At 34.9% G+C, this 19,278-nt stretch overlaps 1 protein-coding gene across 1 annotated transcript in view; it reads left to right on the top strand.

Annotated features, from left to right (window-relative positions):
• Positions 1–19,278, top strand: part of CSMD1 (CUB and Sushi multiple domains 1) — a 1,157,523-nt gene that overhangs the window by 1,049,124 nt on the left and 89,121 nt on the right. Inside the window, exons 40-42 of the mRNA XM_070954938.1 lie at positions 4,903–5,019; positions 8,362–8,571; positions 10,940–11,128. Of these exons, the coding sequence (XP_070811039.1) occupies positions 4,903–5,019; positions 8,362–8,571; positions 10,940–11,128 (516 nt within the window). The remainder of the gene's footprint in view (positions 1–4,902; positions 5,020–8,361; positions 8,572–10,939; positions 11,129–19,278) is intronic.

Genomic DNA, 19,278 nt, shown 5'->3' on the forward strand with positions numbered 1-19,278 from the left:
ATCACTGCTTAAGTCCTTATGCAAAACTGTGTTGCAGCCTTTATCTTCTTTATTCCTTGTATGCAAATTGTATCAGGAAAACTCAGAAGTCATGCAGAAGATCTACATGGCCAAAATCTCTGTCATTCTGAGTGGAATGCAAAGAAAAAGAACATGACAGAACAGAACACAGTCAATTTACTCCAGTAGATAAAGAACTACATAGTCTAGAAACTAAGAGGCATGCGGTTCTAATCCTACTTTACTTAAAAAGCAAACTGGGTAACATTGAACCAGTCTGTCTTTCTCAAAAAGAGAGAGGGAGGGAGGGAGGGAGGGAGGGAGGGAGGGAGAGAGAGAGAGAGAGAGAGAGAGAGAGAGAGAGAGAAAGAAAGAAAGAAAGAAAGAAAGAAAGAAAGAAAGAAAGAAAGAAAGAAAGAAAGAAAGAAAGAAAGAAAGAAAGAAAGAAAATCATTAAATGATTGGGAAAAAAAATCATCAAATGATAATTTCAAAATGCAGATTGTACAAAGAAACAGAACATATTCAGCTTGTGCAGGATTCACGGGAACATCTGTAAAAATCATCATGTACAGTACCAGTACATGATACTGGGGGGAGCACAGAATTGAAAAAGTGGTCGAAAATGAGCAGAATAAAATATAATTTTATAAAATTTCCAAATACAGACTAATAAAGTCTTGGTTCATAAACAAGGCTGGAAAAAAGAAAGTGTGAATAATTGAAGTGGCAATACCATGGCATAGTAGAATAGAAGGGAAAAATTGGAGAAGTTCACAAAGTATCAGGAACTGAAAATTGAATTTGAAAAATTATGGCAAAAAGTAGTGGTGGTTGTCCCATTGGTTATTGGCACACTGGGTGCCATACCCAAAACTTTTGCATGGCACTTAGAATATCTGTGCAATGAGGAAATTTCCTGTTGGAAGAAAAATCCATCCCGATCCAATCTGGGAGACAAATGCTAGAAATAAAATGGAGGCTGATTGGGAAGAAGAATTTTGTTTATTTGATTTCTGGAAACTTCAGTGACAGAAGCATGTTTCTGCAGTGGCTTAGGAATGGATGGATTTTTATAGGGTTCTGAGATGCTCTAGGGGGGTTGTGCAATGTAGTGAGTCTTGTGTCTTTTTCTATTCTAATGGTGGTAGGCTAATCCTGTTATGTCCTAGAGATCATGCCCTGTCCTTATAATTTGTGTGGGGGATGTGAATTCTTAATTCCATCAGCTGGAGCTGAAGGTGTTTTGTTCATGAATAGATTGGCCCAGTCTTTCTTAATTGGCACCAAATATCCATCTCTAAAGACTTCAGGCATCTGCTGGGGCTATTAAGAAAGAGTTGGGCTGCTTTCTGCCTTTAAGAACATGTTTCTCCATTTCTCCTTTGGGAAAATATAATATTCTGCCTCTCTTAATATAAGAATAAAGCAGGGGTGAACTGCTCCCAGTTCGGACCGGATCGCCCGATCCGGTAGCGATGGCGGCAGGTGATTCGGAGAACCGGTAGCAAAAATCCCTGTGCCCCCCCCTCCTGCATGCCCAGCTGAGCCGCGTGATCATCAGAGGCTGGTTTTTTTTACTTTTAAAAGCATTTTTTCTACAACCTCTTCGGCCGAAAAAATGCTTTTAACAGTTTTTTAAAAAAGCCTCTGATGATCGCACGGCTCAGCTGGGATCATCAGAGACTTTTAAAAGCATTTTTTTCTGCAACCTCTTCGGCCGAAGTGGTTGTAGAAAAAAAAATGCCTTTAAAAGCCTCTGACGATCCCAGCTGAGTTGCCTGATCGTCAGAGGCTTCTAAAAGCATTTTTTTTCTGCAACCTCTTCGGCCGAAGAGGTTGTAGAAAAAATGCTTTTAAAAGTTTTTTTTAAAAAAAGTTGGCCATGCCCACCCAGTCACATTACCACCACCACCACCCACCAAGCCATGCCCACAGAACCGGTAGTAATAAATTTTAGATTTCACCCCTGGAATAAAGAATATTTTAATCCAGGGAGGGGGGCTTCCTACACTGTTAATTGCAAAATGTCACACATCCGTGCATATAATATGCCGATACATTAAGTTCTTAGGAAGAACTCCATGTATAGGAAGGCCAACACTAGCTAAAGAACTGGCAGCTGTGACTTCATATTTTTATGAACAGATAGTAGTATAATATAAAAACAGTGCTGGTATTTAACATAATATCCCATATATAGTCTTATAACTGAAAATATAATTACTTTTTTTCTATGCAACTCTATATTTATTCACTCCACTGGCTTCCCCCTTTGCATAAGTCTCTGACATCCTACCTTGTGTAAGCTGAAAAAGAAAAAGGGAGTGGGCATACTTTAATAATGCTTAACAATTCCCATTCATTCTCTTATATAATTTTCCTTGACAATCTAAATAGTCCTAATTTTATAAATCCCACATAGGCAATCTCTCTCCTTCCTCCCTTTTAGACAAATTGCTGAGCACATTGTAAGCCGCCCTGAGTCTCCAGAGAAGGGCGGCATATAAATCAAAATGAAAAAAAAAAATGCTCAAGCTACTCCCACTGGCTTTGATCAATAATTTAGAAATGTTTGTACCATGGGTCTTCTTCCATGTGGCCTTATTTCACAGTTATAGGAAAAGTTTGTGGGGGGGCAGTTGTGTTATTAAGGGAAAACGTGCACACAATACTCAGTATGGCTCTTTTCCCTTATTTCCTTATGTGCTAGTTAGAGAAGGAGCTACAAAACTTTTAGCAAGTTATGAGCACCTTGAGTGTTGCTAGGCTTTGTGAAAATAGGACATTCAGTATCCGTGCTTTCACTTTTTGAGTCATCCAGTTATTCTTCTACCTCTTGCAACTAGCATGGGCCAAGCATATAAGGACTGTATGACACAGAGGGACTCCACTAAAATCTTTTATTTCAGGTTTTTATAATCTGCTGGTTGCTTAACTAAATTGCTTTGTGAATCGCTGATTTACAAACTTTCATTTAAATATTTATTTAAACCTTTGCTGTCTTTCTTTTCCATTGCTCTTTGGTATGCCAATTATATGATAAAGGTAGACGTGCTGTATTTTCCTTTATTCATTTGGCTCCAATTCATTTGCAGTGAGAGAAAAAAAATCTTATTTTTATTGTGATGCATAGCATGTTTAAGAATAATTTCTCATAATCAGGTGTTTTCAAATTGAAACGGGAAGCAATCAAATCTCATAGAAACATGAAAAGCAGTTAGATTTATTTTGTAACAAGGAAAAATTAAGATGTTGTCTGCATGTGTTTTATACTTCAACACCCCCCCCCCCTGCATTTTCCAACAGCAAAAGGGGATTCTTTTGCTATGCCAGTTGCATTTTTAGGTAATACAATTTGCAAAAACATTATGGGCAATTATGCAGCTGACGGGTTGCAGAGAATCGTGTCCTTCTGCAAAGAGTCAGAAGGCTATTTTCAAATATCAACAAGTAATTTTATAATGAAACTAGTGTTTTATTTATATTGTCTCTTGGTTTGATATTTTATCTTTTAATATTGTAAGCTGCCTAGAGTTCTCCTGTAGTAAGATAGGTGGCCAATACATTTTAAAAATAAATAAAAAATAAAATAAAGTATGCTCAAAGATTGTTGTAGTGATTTCAGAAAGCAGTTGACGTGTTACCTTTTTTTTTTTTGAGCACTAGAATGCTGATTTAGATATGTAGCACAAAAACATCTTGAGTAACTTGAATTTTGTGTGGAGATTTGTTTTTAATTTATTTAAAACATTTATATAGTTGCCCATCTTATAACCAACTCCCATGTAATTTTTGACTGCCCCTGTACTCAGATTTGAGGGAACATCAGCTGGGCAGGATCTTTTACGCCAGCACCCTTAAATCTAAAGAGTGCTTCTTGCAACATTGTTTGTTAGGTTCTAACTTGCAGCTGGTGAAATGGATTACCAAATTTGCTGTAAAATTGATGGAAAAAAGGACAAAGTTAGTGCAGCAGAATGTGGTAGATTGCAGGAAAGATCACTTGATTTAATAATGTAATTCTAATAGTAGTTTTAAGACTGATTGGGTAGATGCAGGGGTGACATTGTAATATAATTTTAATCATATTTAATTTGTATCTTAAATTATTGTATTCTATTCTAATTTCATTCTAGATTGTATTTCACTCTAATTTCATTTTAAATCGTGTTTTATTCCTATTCCAATTTCATTTAAAATTGTTTCTACCAAACTTTTGTAATAATTGTCTCTGGAGCGCTGCACTTTGATATGGCCCAAGGGCTAATCAATAAATAAATAAATAAAGATTATAACCAACTTTGGGCAGCTCCCAATCAAAAGTTAAAACAGCATAAAAGCCATATTAAAACTATAAAAACTGAGAGGGTAAATGAATTTCATTACAAATAAAAGAATGTAAGCCAAGAGAGAGAAAGAAAAGTCTTTGTAGGATTTAATATTTGATAAGTGTTCTTAAAGAATACACATGCTTATTCCTTCTGTCAATGTAATCTATAGTGATCATTTTAATATTATAGCCTGAGACTGATGGTGGAAATTTCATCTTTTTAATTAGCTTTATATACCATTGATAGAGGGTTTTTTTTTTTTTTTTATTCTGGAAAAAGTCTCCAGCATATATATTGATTGCTTATTGATATGTTCAGTTTTCTGATCTTAAAATAATGGATAGGTATAAAAATCTGACACAACAAATAGAAACTTATTTGTACAATAGTTCTCCTGCATAGATCGGCATCAATACAAGTTCTTTACTAGCACAAGTGAAGTGAACTTTTGTGTTTGTGTGCAGTTACATCAACACTGTATAACTATTTCTTCATAAGATACACAATTGTTGGATGACTTTTATGGTATACTTTCATATACTTTCAATGGATTGTTTGTTTATTATAGCCAAATGTGGTGGCACGCTGACAAACATGGCTGGCATGATCCTGAGCCCAGGTTTCCCAGGAAATTATCCTAGTAATCTAGGCTGCACATGGAAGATATTATTACCTATTGGATACGGTAAGATTCCTGATTGAAGGACATCTTTTTATTTATCCATTGGAATCTCAGTTCCAAAATTATGCTGGTTTTTTTTTTTAATTTCATCCACTAGCCTGATACATGTATTCAAAAGTAAATAAATCAAGGTACTAATAATAATTCTTTTAAAATATCTTTTCTATGTGCTGCTTTATTCAATGATTTCTTTTTTAATTGAAAGTTAAATAACACTTGGAAACTTTCTGTTCTAGAGTCATTAACTGCTGATGCAACTTCCTTTACCCATTCTCCGGCTGCCTTCCCTAATAATGGCTGTTTTAAATGCAATTCTCAGTATTAGGTACAAACAAGAAATGGATCAGGCTCTACCTGGTATATTTGGAAACATTATTTATGCAATTACTGAGACTTATTCTGAGTAGCTTTAATTGACACAAAGGCATAAAATAAAACAATATCTAATTCAATTAGGTGTCTCCTTTCCTAGTCCTCTAAAAAGAGGTCAGGTCCTCATGTGCATGTCTTTCCTTTTTCTTTCCCTGTGTCTATGGAGGATTTTTTTGTATTATTCATGAATGGTAAATAATAATTCAATATCATATGCTAGACTGAAAGTTTTAGGCTGTTTTTTTTAATTGATGTATTATTATGAAGAGTTTGAATTTGTATAAACTTCTGTGCATTCATTTTGTAAATGCAGTTATTTATTTTGAAAAAAATAAGAAGTAGTGAGATAACTATGGGTACATGTTCTCCAAAGAAAGAAAAAATGTCTAAAATAAAATAGAAAACTTTTTTTTAAAGGTGGTGGATTGTGAGATGTAGCTAATTAAACTTGGCTCATTTAGGTCAGTATTCATTTACTTTTCTGTACTAACAGCTTTCTTTCATTACATGGATTTATGTAATACAATATACTAAGAAAAGATAATATTTTACAGTAAAGTAATTAGTTAAGTTAATTAGTTTGCTTGAAATAAATCTTATTATGATACTATGTTCTTAATCATGAAGTTTGTGTAATTGTGATGTCTTGCTATAGTTTAGAAATCTGAATAGTTTTGACAAATTGCTTTCTGTGAATCCCATTCATCCATTTCTGTTCCTGTGAGTTACAAAATTACTTTTTGTTGATAATTAAGTGGGGCCCAATTTATAAAACACAGAGTTTTTTTTTTTTTTTTTTTTTTAAAAATGAGCAACACATAACTCAGTTCGATAAACAAGATTATCCAGTTCTCTATTGTTTCTGTATCAATTGAAAATGTACACCTTCCCTTTTGGGGACCTTCCTAGAATATTCTGATATATGATACAAAATGCGCTAGTCACCTCCCGTCTTGACTACTGTAATGCTCTCTACCTGGGGCTGCCCTTGAGGACCACTCGGAGGCTTCAGCTGGTGCAGAATGCGGCCGCGCGGGTTGTGATGGGAGGGTTCTGATACTCCCATGTTACACCCCTCCTGCGCGACTTGCATTGGTTACCGGTTGCCCTCCGGGTGAGATTCAAGGTGCTGGTGATGACCTATAAAGCCCTATATGGCTTAGGCCCAGGATATTTGTCAGAACATCTGCAGCCAGCAGCATCTTTCCCACCGCCCGGTACGTTCTCACAGGGAGGGCCTTCTCCGGGTGCTGTTGGCTAGACAATGCTGGCTGGCGACCCCCAGGGGCAGAGCTTTCTCTGTGGGTGCACCCACTTTTTGGAATCAACTCCCCTGGGGCTTCGGTTGGCTCCTGACCTTTGCACCTTCCGCCGTGAATTAAAAACATGGTTGTTTACATCGCCCAACCTGGACTGAGGGGGTTTGATTATTTTAATGGGTTTTAATATATGTTTTAAATTTATATTTATACATTTATGTATTTTGTATGTATTTTATGTTTCATTGGGTTTGTTTTTATTGTTGTGAGCTGTCCTGAGTCTACGGAGATAGGGCGGCATACAAATCACATAAAATAAAATAAATAAATAAATAAAATGGGCCAGAGAAAATTCAAGGTTTGTCCTTGAACTGCTTACAGATATCTTTGGTTCATGCAACTATACAGACTCTGTACAGCAAATTGTCTCCTTTTTCATGAAAAACTATACAATTATTTTTTAAAAGATTAACTAGATTATGCCTATAGATTTAGCAAGAATGGCAGTTTCCACATATTCCTTCTTTCTTGAGCAACCACAATTTTTTTTTTGAACGGAATATCTTATGACATGGGAGATATTTACATGGAAAAGGAATCCCCTCCCCCCAAATTGTCAGACTATAGAATATAAAAATGTGCAATTTCCTATTGAAAATCATATTTGTTTTCTCCAAAAGTCAAATGATTGAAGCATATTGAGGTGGTGATGTAACTGCAGCTTAAAGAATATATATTGACTGCAGCTTCCAGGCCTAAGAATCTTCTGTAGCCCTCCCATATTGCCTACCTTCTCTACAGAGATGAAAGCAAAACCATACTCCTGATCCCGAATACATAATATTTCTGTTATTGAAGAATATAGAGCAGGGGTGTCAAACCTGCGCCATCACAGCAGTGTCATGTGACATATCACAACTTTTCCCCCTTCACTAAACTGGGCATGGGGTAGCCAGCGCATGACGCATTCAGGCCGCAGGCTGGGAGTTTGACACCCCTGATATAGAGTGTTTGATGTAGTAGTTAAGATGCTAGCTTAAAAACCAGGAGACTATGAGTTCTAGTCCCATCTTAGACACGAAAGCCAACTTTGTGATGTTGAGCCAGTCATATTCTCTCAGCCTAACTTATCTAACAGGGTTGTTGTTGTGGGGAAAACAGGAGGATGAAGAGGTATTAGGTATGTTCACCACCTTGAGTTGTATAGGAAAAAAGATGGGATAATAATCTTTGGGGGGAAAATCATTAGTGTACATTAAAGATGAAATTTACAGAATGGCAATTCCTAGGTTTAAAACTTGATAATTATTCTGCTGAGATTATATCTTGCTAAATTCACTATATTATACTATATATAATATATAATTTAACAACCTAGTTTTGCTTATTATCTATAAAAGATATGCACTCTGGTTTCTGAACAGTTATTATTATGGGTCATATAGTGTTACCATATGCATTTCTTTTAATCAGAATAAGCAAAACTAGTACAATAATTTTAATGAACTCTGGGGGAAAAATGTTGACAGTATTGAACTATCCAATGTTAAACTTAGAAAAATTAACTAAGTTTCTTGTTAACTGGGAATCCAAGCTGGAATATACACATCTGGATTGGATAATGCAGTTTGCTTATCTAATTGCTGCTTATGTTTTTTTTTTTTTAATCTACAATATACTAAACTTTCATATTTTTTATTATTTTTCTACATAGGGGCACATCTACAATTTCTGAACTTCTCCACTGAAGCTAACCATGACTTCCTTGAAATTCAGAATGGGCCTTACCACACCAGTTCTATGATTGGCCAGTTCAGTGGTACAGATCTTCCACCATCTTTATTAAGTACAACACATGAAACTCTCATCCATTTTTATAGTGATCACTCAGAAAACCGACATGGATTTAAATTTGCATATCAAGGTAAGTAATGAATGATATAAACAGCTTCAGTTATTAGAGGAATGACTTATCATGACAAGATTTTTTTCATTCCATAATTTTTCAAAAGGCTGGAATTAATATGCATTTTTTTTCTCTTGTGCTTCCTGGTTTTTCTTTGAATTTTTAAAAAAATCTGGCTTTTAAATGGTATTTGTTTTGAAAGTTTTCTCCCCTTCCTGAAAAACAGTAACATGACTTTCTAAATAAATTAAGATAACTATTCCAAAAAGCTGTTCAAATATTATTTTATTAATATTATGTTATGCTGTTCAATAAATTTGATTCTGGAAATAAATCAGTTGGTTCTTTTGGTTGTTACGTGTAAGGATTATTAACTGCAGAGGTAACCTATAGGGCAGTCTATAAATATTTTCTCACAAGTCTATTGAACATAATGCTGGAGTAAGGAATTTGTAGGTTGTGGCTAATATTTCTATGAATGTTGCACTTTTCAAAAGATGAAGATATGGGGAAATGTATGAAATTAAAGTGAATATTATTGAACTCAAGAATAATCCATACTAGTTTGTTTTTTTTTCACAAACAAGCGTGTGCATTCAATCTTTGCATATGAAAATGGAACAATTAATGCATTTAGGAATAATGAGTAACCATACTAGTAGTCCTCTGGAGTTATGGAATATTTAGATCAGGATAACCATAACCAGAATAACCAGTTTTATATTTGCTGACAGACACTTCAAAGTATGAAATAAAATCTTAAGAATAAGGACAGTATTATGCTTTTTAAAAAACTAAAATCTTTATATAACAGTATTACTTGATAATTACCACTGGAATTGGGTAGGTATAGCCTATTTTAGGCTAATTTCCTTGAATAAATTAATAGCAATGTTCAAAACTGCATTTGTGTAGAAAATATTATCATTTGTGTTAAAAAAATGAAGTCTCAAAATATAAATATATAACATTAATTTGTAAGCTGAACAGTGAGAGTCATCAAACTGATCGTAATTTATGCTGTGTATTACAGGCCTAATTAACAAGTCATAACACTATCCATAAAACATGTCAGGTGTTTTTTTTTCTTCTTACTATCCTAATTTACAAGACATAATATTCCAGTGATTTATATTCCAAAACTTCAATTTATATACCTTTATAGAGATCAAAATTGTGGTTGTATGATGTGTATGGGCTCACACCTTTGCTAGGTAAAAATCTGAATGAACCTGAAGATACTCTGTTAGTATAAAAAAAAAGGAATAAGAGATCATTTTCTGGACCAAAAAGAGGAAACAGTAGCAACCTCAAGTCTTTAATAAGATAGACTATAATGTATTGTAGAATGATAGTGCTGAGCTAAATAATGAAAAGAGACCTATTGTTCTAAAATGTGAACACTATCTGGGAAAATGGCTACAAGTGAAAGCCTGCTCTGTTCTTATTAATTCCTTCTGTGACCTTTATCCCTGATGATTGGCAGGCCTATAAGGAATATGACAGTATGAGCAGGCCAAGCTAAGCAGCCATTTTACTCTGTGATTATGAATATTTGAAGGAACATCTAGTTTCATAAATTCATTCCTATGCTTGCATATTGCTTGCAGAAGTTTTACTTTGGATTCACAAATTGTGATTCCAATTATTGGGCCAATATTAGAGATATGAAAATATAAAATCAAACCTGCAAATCATTAGACTATTTTTAGATTTATTTAATATTGTATAGGAATCTATCCTGAAGTTTGAAAGCAAATGTTTGGTATGCTAGCTTCATCATTGCTCTAATTTCATTACTGACCAAGGGTTTAAATCTATATATAGTTATAAATGTATGATTTTATTAAAGAATGTTTAAAAGAATGTCAAAACTAATACAAACTAAACTAAACTAAGAATAAGAAAGAGAAAGAGAAATCAAAGAGATAGGAAAACAAGTAAAGAAAAAATAGAAAAAAAGATATGAAAAAATAATTTCTTATTTTCTTTACAGCAGTTATAAGTACAATTATAAGTCTTATTCTATGTTTACAACATCCTACTCTACTTTGTATAATCCATTGCATTTAATCATCCAAACCATATATCATAAATTCAATATTTATTGTTCCGTGCAAAAAGTCTACAATGAGTTTCCAGTTAGCAGTAGATATTTTCTTTTCTCTACCCAAGGCAAAAGGACAAAAGGAGATATACACACACATCTTCATATCTATCTATACATATATAGTAATGAAGTGAAATCCTCAACTGGAAGAAAGTTGCTTGTCTGTATTAATTACTTTGATACAAATATTTAGCAAGTTATAGAACATTTATCAATTTGTTTTATGATTTTTAAATCTTTTGAGGAAAGAAAATATTTTATCTTTTTTCCCCTCAGCTTATGAATTACAGAATTGTCCAGATCCTCCCCCATTTTATAATGGATATATAATCAATTCCGATTACAGTGTGGGCCAATCTATCTCTTTTGAATGCTATCCTGGATATGTATTAATCGGTAACTCTGTGCTCACTTGCCATCATGGGATCAACAGGAACTGGAACCATCCTTTTCCAAAGTGTGAAGGTAGCTTTTGTTCATGTTATGATTGTTTACATTCCAAGATGTTCTTATAGTTAATGTGTTCAGGAAGAAAGAAAAAGAAGAAAAGTAAAAATAAATCAAGTAGATATATGAAAATCATGATTTGTTGCAAGCCTCATAACAGTTTCATTGGTAATCAGAATTGACAAAGAAAGACATTTTTCTTCAAAAGTGGAAAGTAGCTGATACAATTCATACCACATTCTGTCATGTCGCCTCCCTTTCTTTCCTTACACTCACATACAACCCACATTTGTGCCTCTTGTGATGTTCATAAAACAACCAGATGATGCTGATCATCTTGGAAGTTACCATTTCTAAAGTTACAGGTATCACTGCCATAGGCATATTCCTGATACTAGAGGGAAAGAGAGAATGAAATGAGCAGCAGCAAGGAATGGAGAAAGGAGGTTAGAGTTTAAGGCTTTTAGAAGGATAGGAAGCCATTTTCGATGTGGATTTAGCAAGGAGAGAAGGATGAGTGGATTTTTTTTAAAAAAAAGTATGGGTCATAACTCTTGCCTTTATATTGAAAACAGTTGTAAAATAAAGAATTTGTTTGTCTTACCTGTCTATCATTGTATTAAATGTGGCACATATCTGCATTTCTTTTATTCCCTCAATAAATGAGAGTTGAAATACCATGTCAGATTCCTGCTCAGATTTTTATGTTTTAAATCACAGAGAGGGGACATTGATTTGGAGGTATGACAATAGGATAATAGGTGTTTAAGCTCGACTTTTTCTTTAGGAAATAAACAATAGAATGGGGGCAGAGTGTTGCAATATTTTCAGGATCAGACTCAATAAAATTAGTGAGAGTTAAAGGTTTAAATATACTTCCTTTTATTTACAATAGGCATTCTATATTCACTGAATATTCACAGATAGAAGCAGGGAAAAGGGTGTAGGTGGCTCCTTATATATACAATGGGTGGAGCTATAAGTGGGAGTGGTGAATTATGAATACATTAAGAAGTGAAGAATAAGTTAACCCCTGATACCCCATTCATATACTATTTACACATTAGAGAATAAGGCATTTACATCTGACAAATCCCCCTCTAAATGCCGATTCGTTATACAACACCAATTACATTCTGATTCAGGACAATACAAGACATACAATTTAGATGTTAAATATTTGTGTTGCTTAGAAGGTAAAGGCTTTGTCAATATGTCAGCTAATTGTTCTGAAGTATCACAATGCACTGCTTTAATAAATCCATCCTGAGATAATTGCCTCACATGTTTAAATTTTATATCTATATGCCTGGACCTTTGTCCAATGGCATCAGATCTAGATATTTCAATGGCCGCTTTATTGTCTTCATGCATAACAAAAGGCAAAGCAGGTTTTTTCCAAACATCTGAAATTAAATCATTAAACCATACAAGGTTATTTGCAGCTTTGGATAAACAAACATATTCCGCTTCTGTCGTTGAAGTGGCTACTAGTTCTTGTTTACCAGTATACCAGTAAACTGGACAGTCATTTAAGAGAAAAATATAACCAGATGTACTTTTTCTGCATGATGTGTCTCCAGCCCAGTCCGCATCTGCATAACATGCAAGCTTTGGTTCTTTATTATCACTAGGTTCTAATACTAAGCAAAAATCTAGTGTACTTTTCAGATATCTTAAAATTCTTTTAACAGCTTCCCAGTGATACATTGTTGGTTTGCTGACGTGTCTGGATAATAAATTGAGTGGTAAGGCGATATCTGGTCTAGTCCAATTAGATATATAAAGAAGTGAACCTATGATTGATCTATAAAACGTGTTATCCTTGAATTCAGGGGAAGATTCATCAGTATTTCTAAGAAAATCAGTTTGCATAGGAGTATCACAGGGTTTGGCATTGTTTAAATTGCATTTATTTAAAAGTTCTATAATCTTATCTCTCTGAGTAAGTTTGAATCCCCTTCTAGTCTTATTAATTTGAACACCAAGATATTTGTTCACTTTACCTAGAGATTTCAACGAGAAATGTTCATTTAACTTATTTACAAAAGTTTCTCTTCTCTCTTTGTGTTTTCCTATATATAAAATGTCATCTACATAAATCAACACAAATTCAATGTGATCATCACCCTTTTTGACAAAGAAACAGTTATCAGCAGTGGTAGCGTTGAAATCCATGGTCTTAAGTACTTTTACTAAACAATCATACCATCTTTTACCAGATTGTTTTAATCCGTATAAACTCTTGTTCAACAGCCAAATTTCATTTTTGTTGGTGTATTGACTGTGAGGTGCTCTTACGTATATTTCCTTATCTAGTTTTGCGTGTAGATACGCAGTCTGTATGTCATATTGAAATACATCAAGATTGAGTGCTGATGCTACCACTAGAGCTGTTTTGACACTCTCTGTTCTTACAGTGGGGGAATACGTGTCAGTATAGTCCTCCGGATATTTCTGTGCATAACCTTGTGCAACTAATCTAGCTTTATATAGAGTATTGCCTCCTTCTAAGTTCTTAATTTTATATATCCACCTGGTACCAATAATTGTTTTATCTTTAGGTGCAATTGCAGGTGTAAATACATTTAATCCCTGTAAACTTTCCATCTCCTTTTTCATAGCTAATTCCCATTTTTCTTTTTCTTCACGAGGGAGTTTTAACACTTCCTCATAAGTATTAGGTGTTATTGGCTCACCATCCATATGCATTATGTAATCTCTGTATTTATTTGGCATTTGATTTCTGTTGTTTCTAATGACTCTTTCAGGTTTGCTATTGTTATCATGCAAATATCTTGCTTCTTTTTTTGTTAGAGTGTCTGTCTTTATTTTGTGTTGGCTATTTGTCCAAGTTTTGGTTTTGCTTTTATATTTGTTGATATTCTGTTTTTCTATGGTTCCTTTCTCATGAGATTTTGTATCTTTACATTTATTTGGAAATATTTCATTAAGATGTAATTTAGACCAGTTGGCCTGTTCATGGAACACAGCTGTTCTGGAAACTATAAATTTGTTATTATTATCAATGAATCTGTACCCTTTGGTGCCAGTTTCATATCCCATAAATCTGAGTCTTCTGGATACGTTTTCTCCCTTTCTTCTCAACTGCTTAGGTATGTGTACGTCTGCAGTGACTCCAAATATGTGCATGTGTGCTAATTTTGGTTTCCTATTATACATTACTTCATATGGTGTCTTATTTACAATACTGGACCAGGTTCTATTTTGTGTGTAATTTGAATAATGTAAGGCTTCTGACCAAAATTGTTTGCTTAAGCCAGCATCCTCCAATGTGCATCTAATCATGGTTTGTAATGTGGAATTCTTTCTCTCTGCAATCCCGTTCTGAAACGCAGAAAATGGACTAGACGTGTAATGTAGCATTCCTCTATCCTTTAACCATTGGGAGAATTCTTTAGACATGAATTCACATCCCCTATCTGTCATAATTTGTTTTATTCTGATATTGTGTTGTGTTTCTATGCGTTTGTAAAATTCCTTAAATTTTTGAAAGGTTTCATCTTTGTGTTTTAATGTATAAACAAACCCATAACGGCTATAATCGTCTACTATTGTCAGGAAGTAACGTTTTCTATAGGTGATTGATGGAGTTAATGGGCCAACTAAGTCCATGTGTACTAAGTCAAAAATTTTGTTAGTTGATCTAGTAGATTTTCTTGGCCTGGGACTAGTTTTTAGTTTTGTAGATTTACATACTGAGCATTCCAAATAGTTTTCACAATTTTTTATTTTGACACCTTCTGCGTGTTCAGTCATTTTTTGTACTACAGGAAAACTGGCATGTCCTAACTTCCTATGTAAGATGTGAGCACACTCATCATGAATTGGTTTACCTATTTTTGGTTTTTTTTCATTGTGTGCATCTGCGTGATCATGAGATATTTTACATTCATCATTGTCACTGTTACTAATATTTTCATCATCTGCTTCAATATAATCTTCCATATTTGAATCAATGTTATGCAACCATTTTTCCTTCGTTATCAGATAAGGTAGGCCTCCTTTAATCATCACAGTGCCTATATTTATTTTATTCTTCTCCAAAGTCGCTTTTCCCTTTGAGAAAACTATATTAATGTCAGAATCTCTACTTAGTTTTATGGCACTTAGTATGTTATGAGGTATTTCAGGTATTAACAATACCCCCTCTATTTTTCCTAGACCAGGCAAGGTTACATTTCCTCTGCCTAATACTTGAACCTTTTCTTGGTTAGCTACCTTTATTACAAATTTATCTTCTGTAAATGAAGACAATATATTTTTGTTATTAGTGGTGTGATTAGTTGCTCCAGAATCAATAAGCCAATTATTGTTCTCATTTTGCTGTATTTTAGTGTTGTCTTGTTTATTTAATCCATTCAGTGAACCAGATTTTCTATCCTTTGAATTATCTCTGCCCCCTCTATTCTCTTTGTAATTTGGTGGGCTTCTATATCTATGTCTATCTATGGAAGACTGTCTATAATTGTATTTGTTCCTATATTCTGACCTATGTCTTTCCCTTGAAATTTTGGGACAATCTCTTCTATTGTGTTCCCTGGATCCACAATTGTGACATTTAAATGTTTCATTATATTTTTCTTGGAAAGCTACTTTCCTATAAGGTTTGTGTTCTGTGTGATTGCTAGAACGATTTCTTCTTGAATTGTCTTCTGCTATCAATTTATTGGATAGACTTTCTATGGATAAATATCCTAGATTGATAGTGTCTAAATGTGACATAAAACTGTCCCATGATGAATCAAGTGAGTTGATAATAACACTTTTCATTGTTTGGTCTGAAATCACCTCCCCCCTCAAATGCAGCTCAGCTCTTATTTTGTTTAAAGATATTAAATGCTCACTTATGGAAACCCCTGGTTTCACTCTAGATGAAAAGAAATCCTTAGACATTCTTGTGGTGGTAGCCACACTATCGCTGTGAAACAAATTAAACATGCATTGAATGATTTCTGAAACAGTCAGATTAGGTTTGATGCTATGATACATTGCAGGAGACACACTAGATATTATTAAGAAAAATGCTCTATGGTGTAAACAATCTATTTTTAAAGTCCAAGGTCTTTTTGGGGGACTAGTGATAAAAAATAGTAAATTTTCCTTCATAAAGACAACCTGGAGCTGTTGATACCATTCTTGCAAGTTAATGCCATCAACCCTTAGTTTTGGGAAGTCACTGGGTAAATTTCCGACATTATTTTGTCCATTACTTACGACCTGGGGTAGTCCGTGGTCTCGCAAGTGTAGAAAATTGCAAAACGGCATGGGGATGCTCGCAACGAGTCTGCGTGGTTCTCTCGCCAGTTCATGTCTTCCCGGACCGTCTGCGTAGTTTCGCGCATGCGCGTTGTCCATTTCTTCTTTGGAGTCGTCGTGGAAGGTTCTCTCCATTGCGGCTCGCTCGCTCTGCTCTGCTTCAGACGAGTCGGTCTCTGGTTCGACCTTGGGAGTTCTGACGATGGCGGCTGTTCTTCTTTTTCTTTTGGGGGCGTTGGCACTTGCTTCGGTCTGTGGTGTAGGGCGGAATCGACAAGGCTCTCTGGGTTCGGGCGTCGTCGCTTTCGAAGTCAGGATGGGAGCGGGCAGGTCTTGAGGTATCGGCTTGCTCGCTTGCTTCTTCGGTGGCTCTTTGGTAATTTTTAGTTTTGGCCCAAATGCAGCAAAAAGTGTTTTCATTGCTGATTTTATTTGGGATTTTGTTGAGTCATCTTCACTTTCTGATTCTGATTCTTCTGAGGAGTTCGAATCTTCTTTTTCATTTTCGTTGTCTGATAACGTTTTTCGCGCCAGAAATTTTGAATTGAGCATTTTGATTGGCTCTGCTTCGCTCACCTTGGAGGCCTGTTGAAACCAAGATGGCTGCCATTCAAAATTTCGCGCGGGATCACTGTTTTTCTTCTTCGCAATGACTTTCTCTGCAGTCATATCACTCACTATTTTTGGGTCTTTAGACTTCTCATTAGTGATGTTTTTCTCTCTCGCTGCTCCGCTGTTCTTCAGCATTTCTTGGAGGTTCGCGATGAGGCTTTCATCATTCTTCTGGCTTTTTAATAGTTTTAATATCTCTGACCTGAGTTCGTTATTCTCTATTTCGATTTCCTCCTGGTCATCATTTTCGTCTATTATTTCTTCGTCTTCAGTGGTGTATTCTTCGGATTCTCTCGAAATTGCGTTTGTGTATTCGTTGATTATTTCTTGTTCTGTTTCCATTTCTTTGCTGTAGGCCCTGGTGTTGGGCCTATCTTTCTTAGACATTTTTTAAGTTTTTTACTGAGTCAATTAACCATCCTCTGCTACCAGCTTGTTGCAATATTTTCAGGATCAGACTCAATAAAATTAGTGAGAGTTAAAGGTTTAAATATACTTCCTTTTATCTACAATAGGCATTCTATATTCACTGAATATTCACAGATAGAAGCAGGGAAAAGGGTGTAGGTGGCTCCTTATATATACAATGGGTGGAGCTATAAGTGGGAGTGGTGAATTATGAATACATTAAGAAGTGAAGAATAAGTTAACCCCTGATACCCCATTCATATACTATTTACACATTAGAGAATAAGGCATTTACATCTGACACAGAGGATAAAGGGGCATTAAGAAAAAAAACGGCTCAAGGAGAAACTGCCTCTACAATAATACCCAGTGCACACAATATTCATTTCTAAATCAGCAATGTGATTTCACCCAGAAACTTTCTCAATATATGCTGAATTCCAGATTTTGGCTGTTGGGAAAAGGAGTTGCTGGAAATATTCAGTTCCCTCCTCCCCTTCTCGATTAAATAGCTGATCTGCAGAATGTGAAATAGTTTTCAAATAGCTTCATTGCACATGCTTCTTTGTTTAGAATTATCTTCAATTAATTGCTTGCAATGATTATTTGGATATCCATAGTTCATGTTAATTGGTTGGCTCTTTGGTTCATGCACCTGCATATGTAAATTTAAACATTCAAACTATGCTAATGATTCCTTATTTATATTTTAAAACATGGCTTCTAACTCACGTCACTTATATTTTAGTTGATGAGCTCAGAATTTCTTCAAATTACTTTGAAATCTCACACATGATATATAATTGAATAGAGTTAACTATTCTATGCCATGCTTAGAATTAAAATTATTTGTAGCAAATGCCATAATTAAAATAATATTTTAACATTTATAAATGAAAGTCCTTGGGGGGAAAAGTGTCCACTTTGTCATGCAGAAAAACCAGATGGGAACCTTCAAAATAAACTGTATCATGCTTAGATATCTACTTAAAACTAAACATATGACATGATTTTTGTTGTTGTTGTTGTTGTTGCCACCTGGCAATGTTAATTATTTGCAATTAAAAAACCAGTTTACAGTAAATAATGCAATTGCCAGGAGTATATTTATTACAGAGGTTGGGCATATTGCCACACTGATCAACGAATGGCAAGATGCACATTTCAAATTAATTTAAAAAGAAACATATACCTTGCAAATTTTAATAATGAGGTACTTCTCTAATGTACAGTAACTATGGCATTATGTGTATCCTGTCACATTTATCATGTTCGTTGAGTTATGAAAAATTGATGATGAGTTTCAGTACACTTCAAAACATCCTTTTTGATTTTTAAAGTCCTACCCTGCCAAAGGCTAAGGTGTCTGAAGCAGCTACAACAGCAGCTACTTGCTATTTCATTTAATGCCAGCAGAGTGCAAAGAGAGACTGGCAAGTGATGCAGTGATTTGTGCACTGCCAATAACTTAATTTATAACCAAAAATGCAGTCATTGGCAGTGAATCGCAGAAGCTGCCACTGCTATTCATTGCAATTATTGTGTGCACGTGACTCTCTTTGCTGTACCATATTTCATGGCTGATGGGGAGAATCTCTTATTCCTTTTCTGAGCTGTTCATATACTGAGATCCTTTTTTATAACTCGCACCTTTGCCAGTTGGGGAGGTGGCCAGCAGGATCAAGGCTTTCTTTACTGCTGCCTGATTATGATATCCTGTCCTCAGAGCAAGCCACCTGATATTAGCAATGGATGAATCACATACTTTTAATTCACGTTGTTTCACATCTGATTACCCATGATTTTGTCAACTGCCGTTTGATGCTCAGTGCTAAGTATATTTGCATGTGCAGCAGTGTTATGTGTAT

This window comes from Pituophis catenifer, unplaced genomic scaffold (assembly GCF_029215685.1).
Source record: "Pituophis catenifer annectens isolate HBS135680 unplaced genomic scaffold, rPitCat1.0.hap2 SCAF_1, whole genome shotgun sequence".
NCBI classification, from domain to species: domain Eukaryota; kingdom Metazoa; phylum Chordata; class Lepidosauria; order Squamata; family Colubridae; genus Pituophis; species Pituophis catenifer.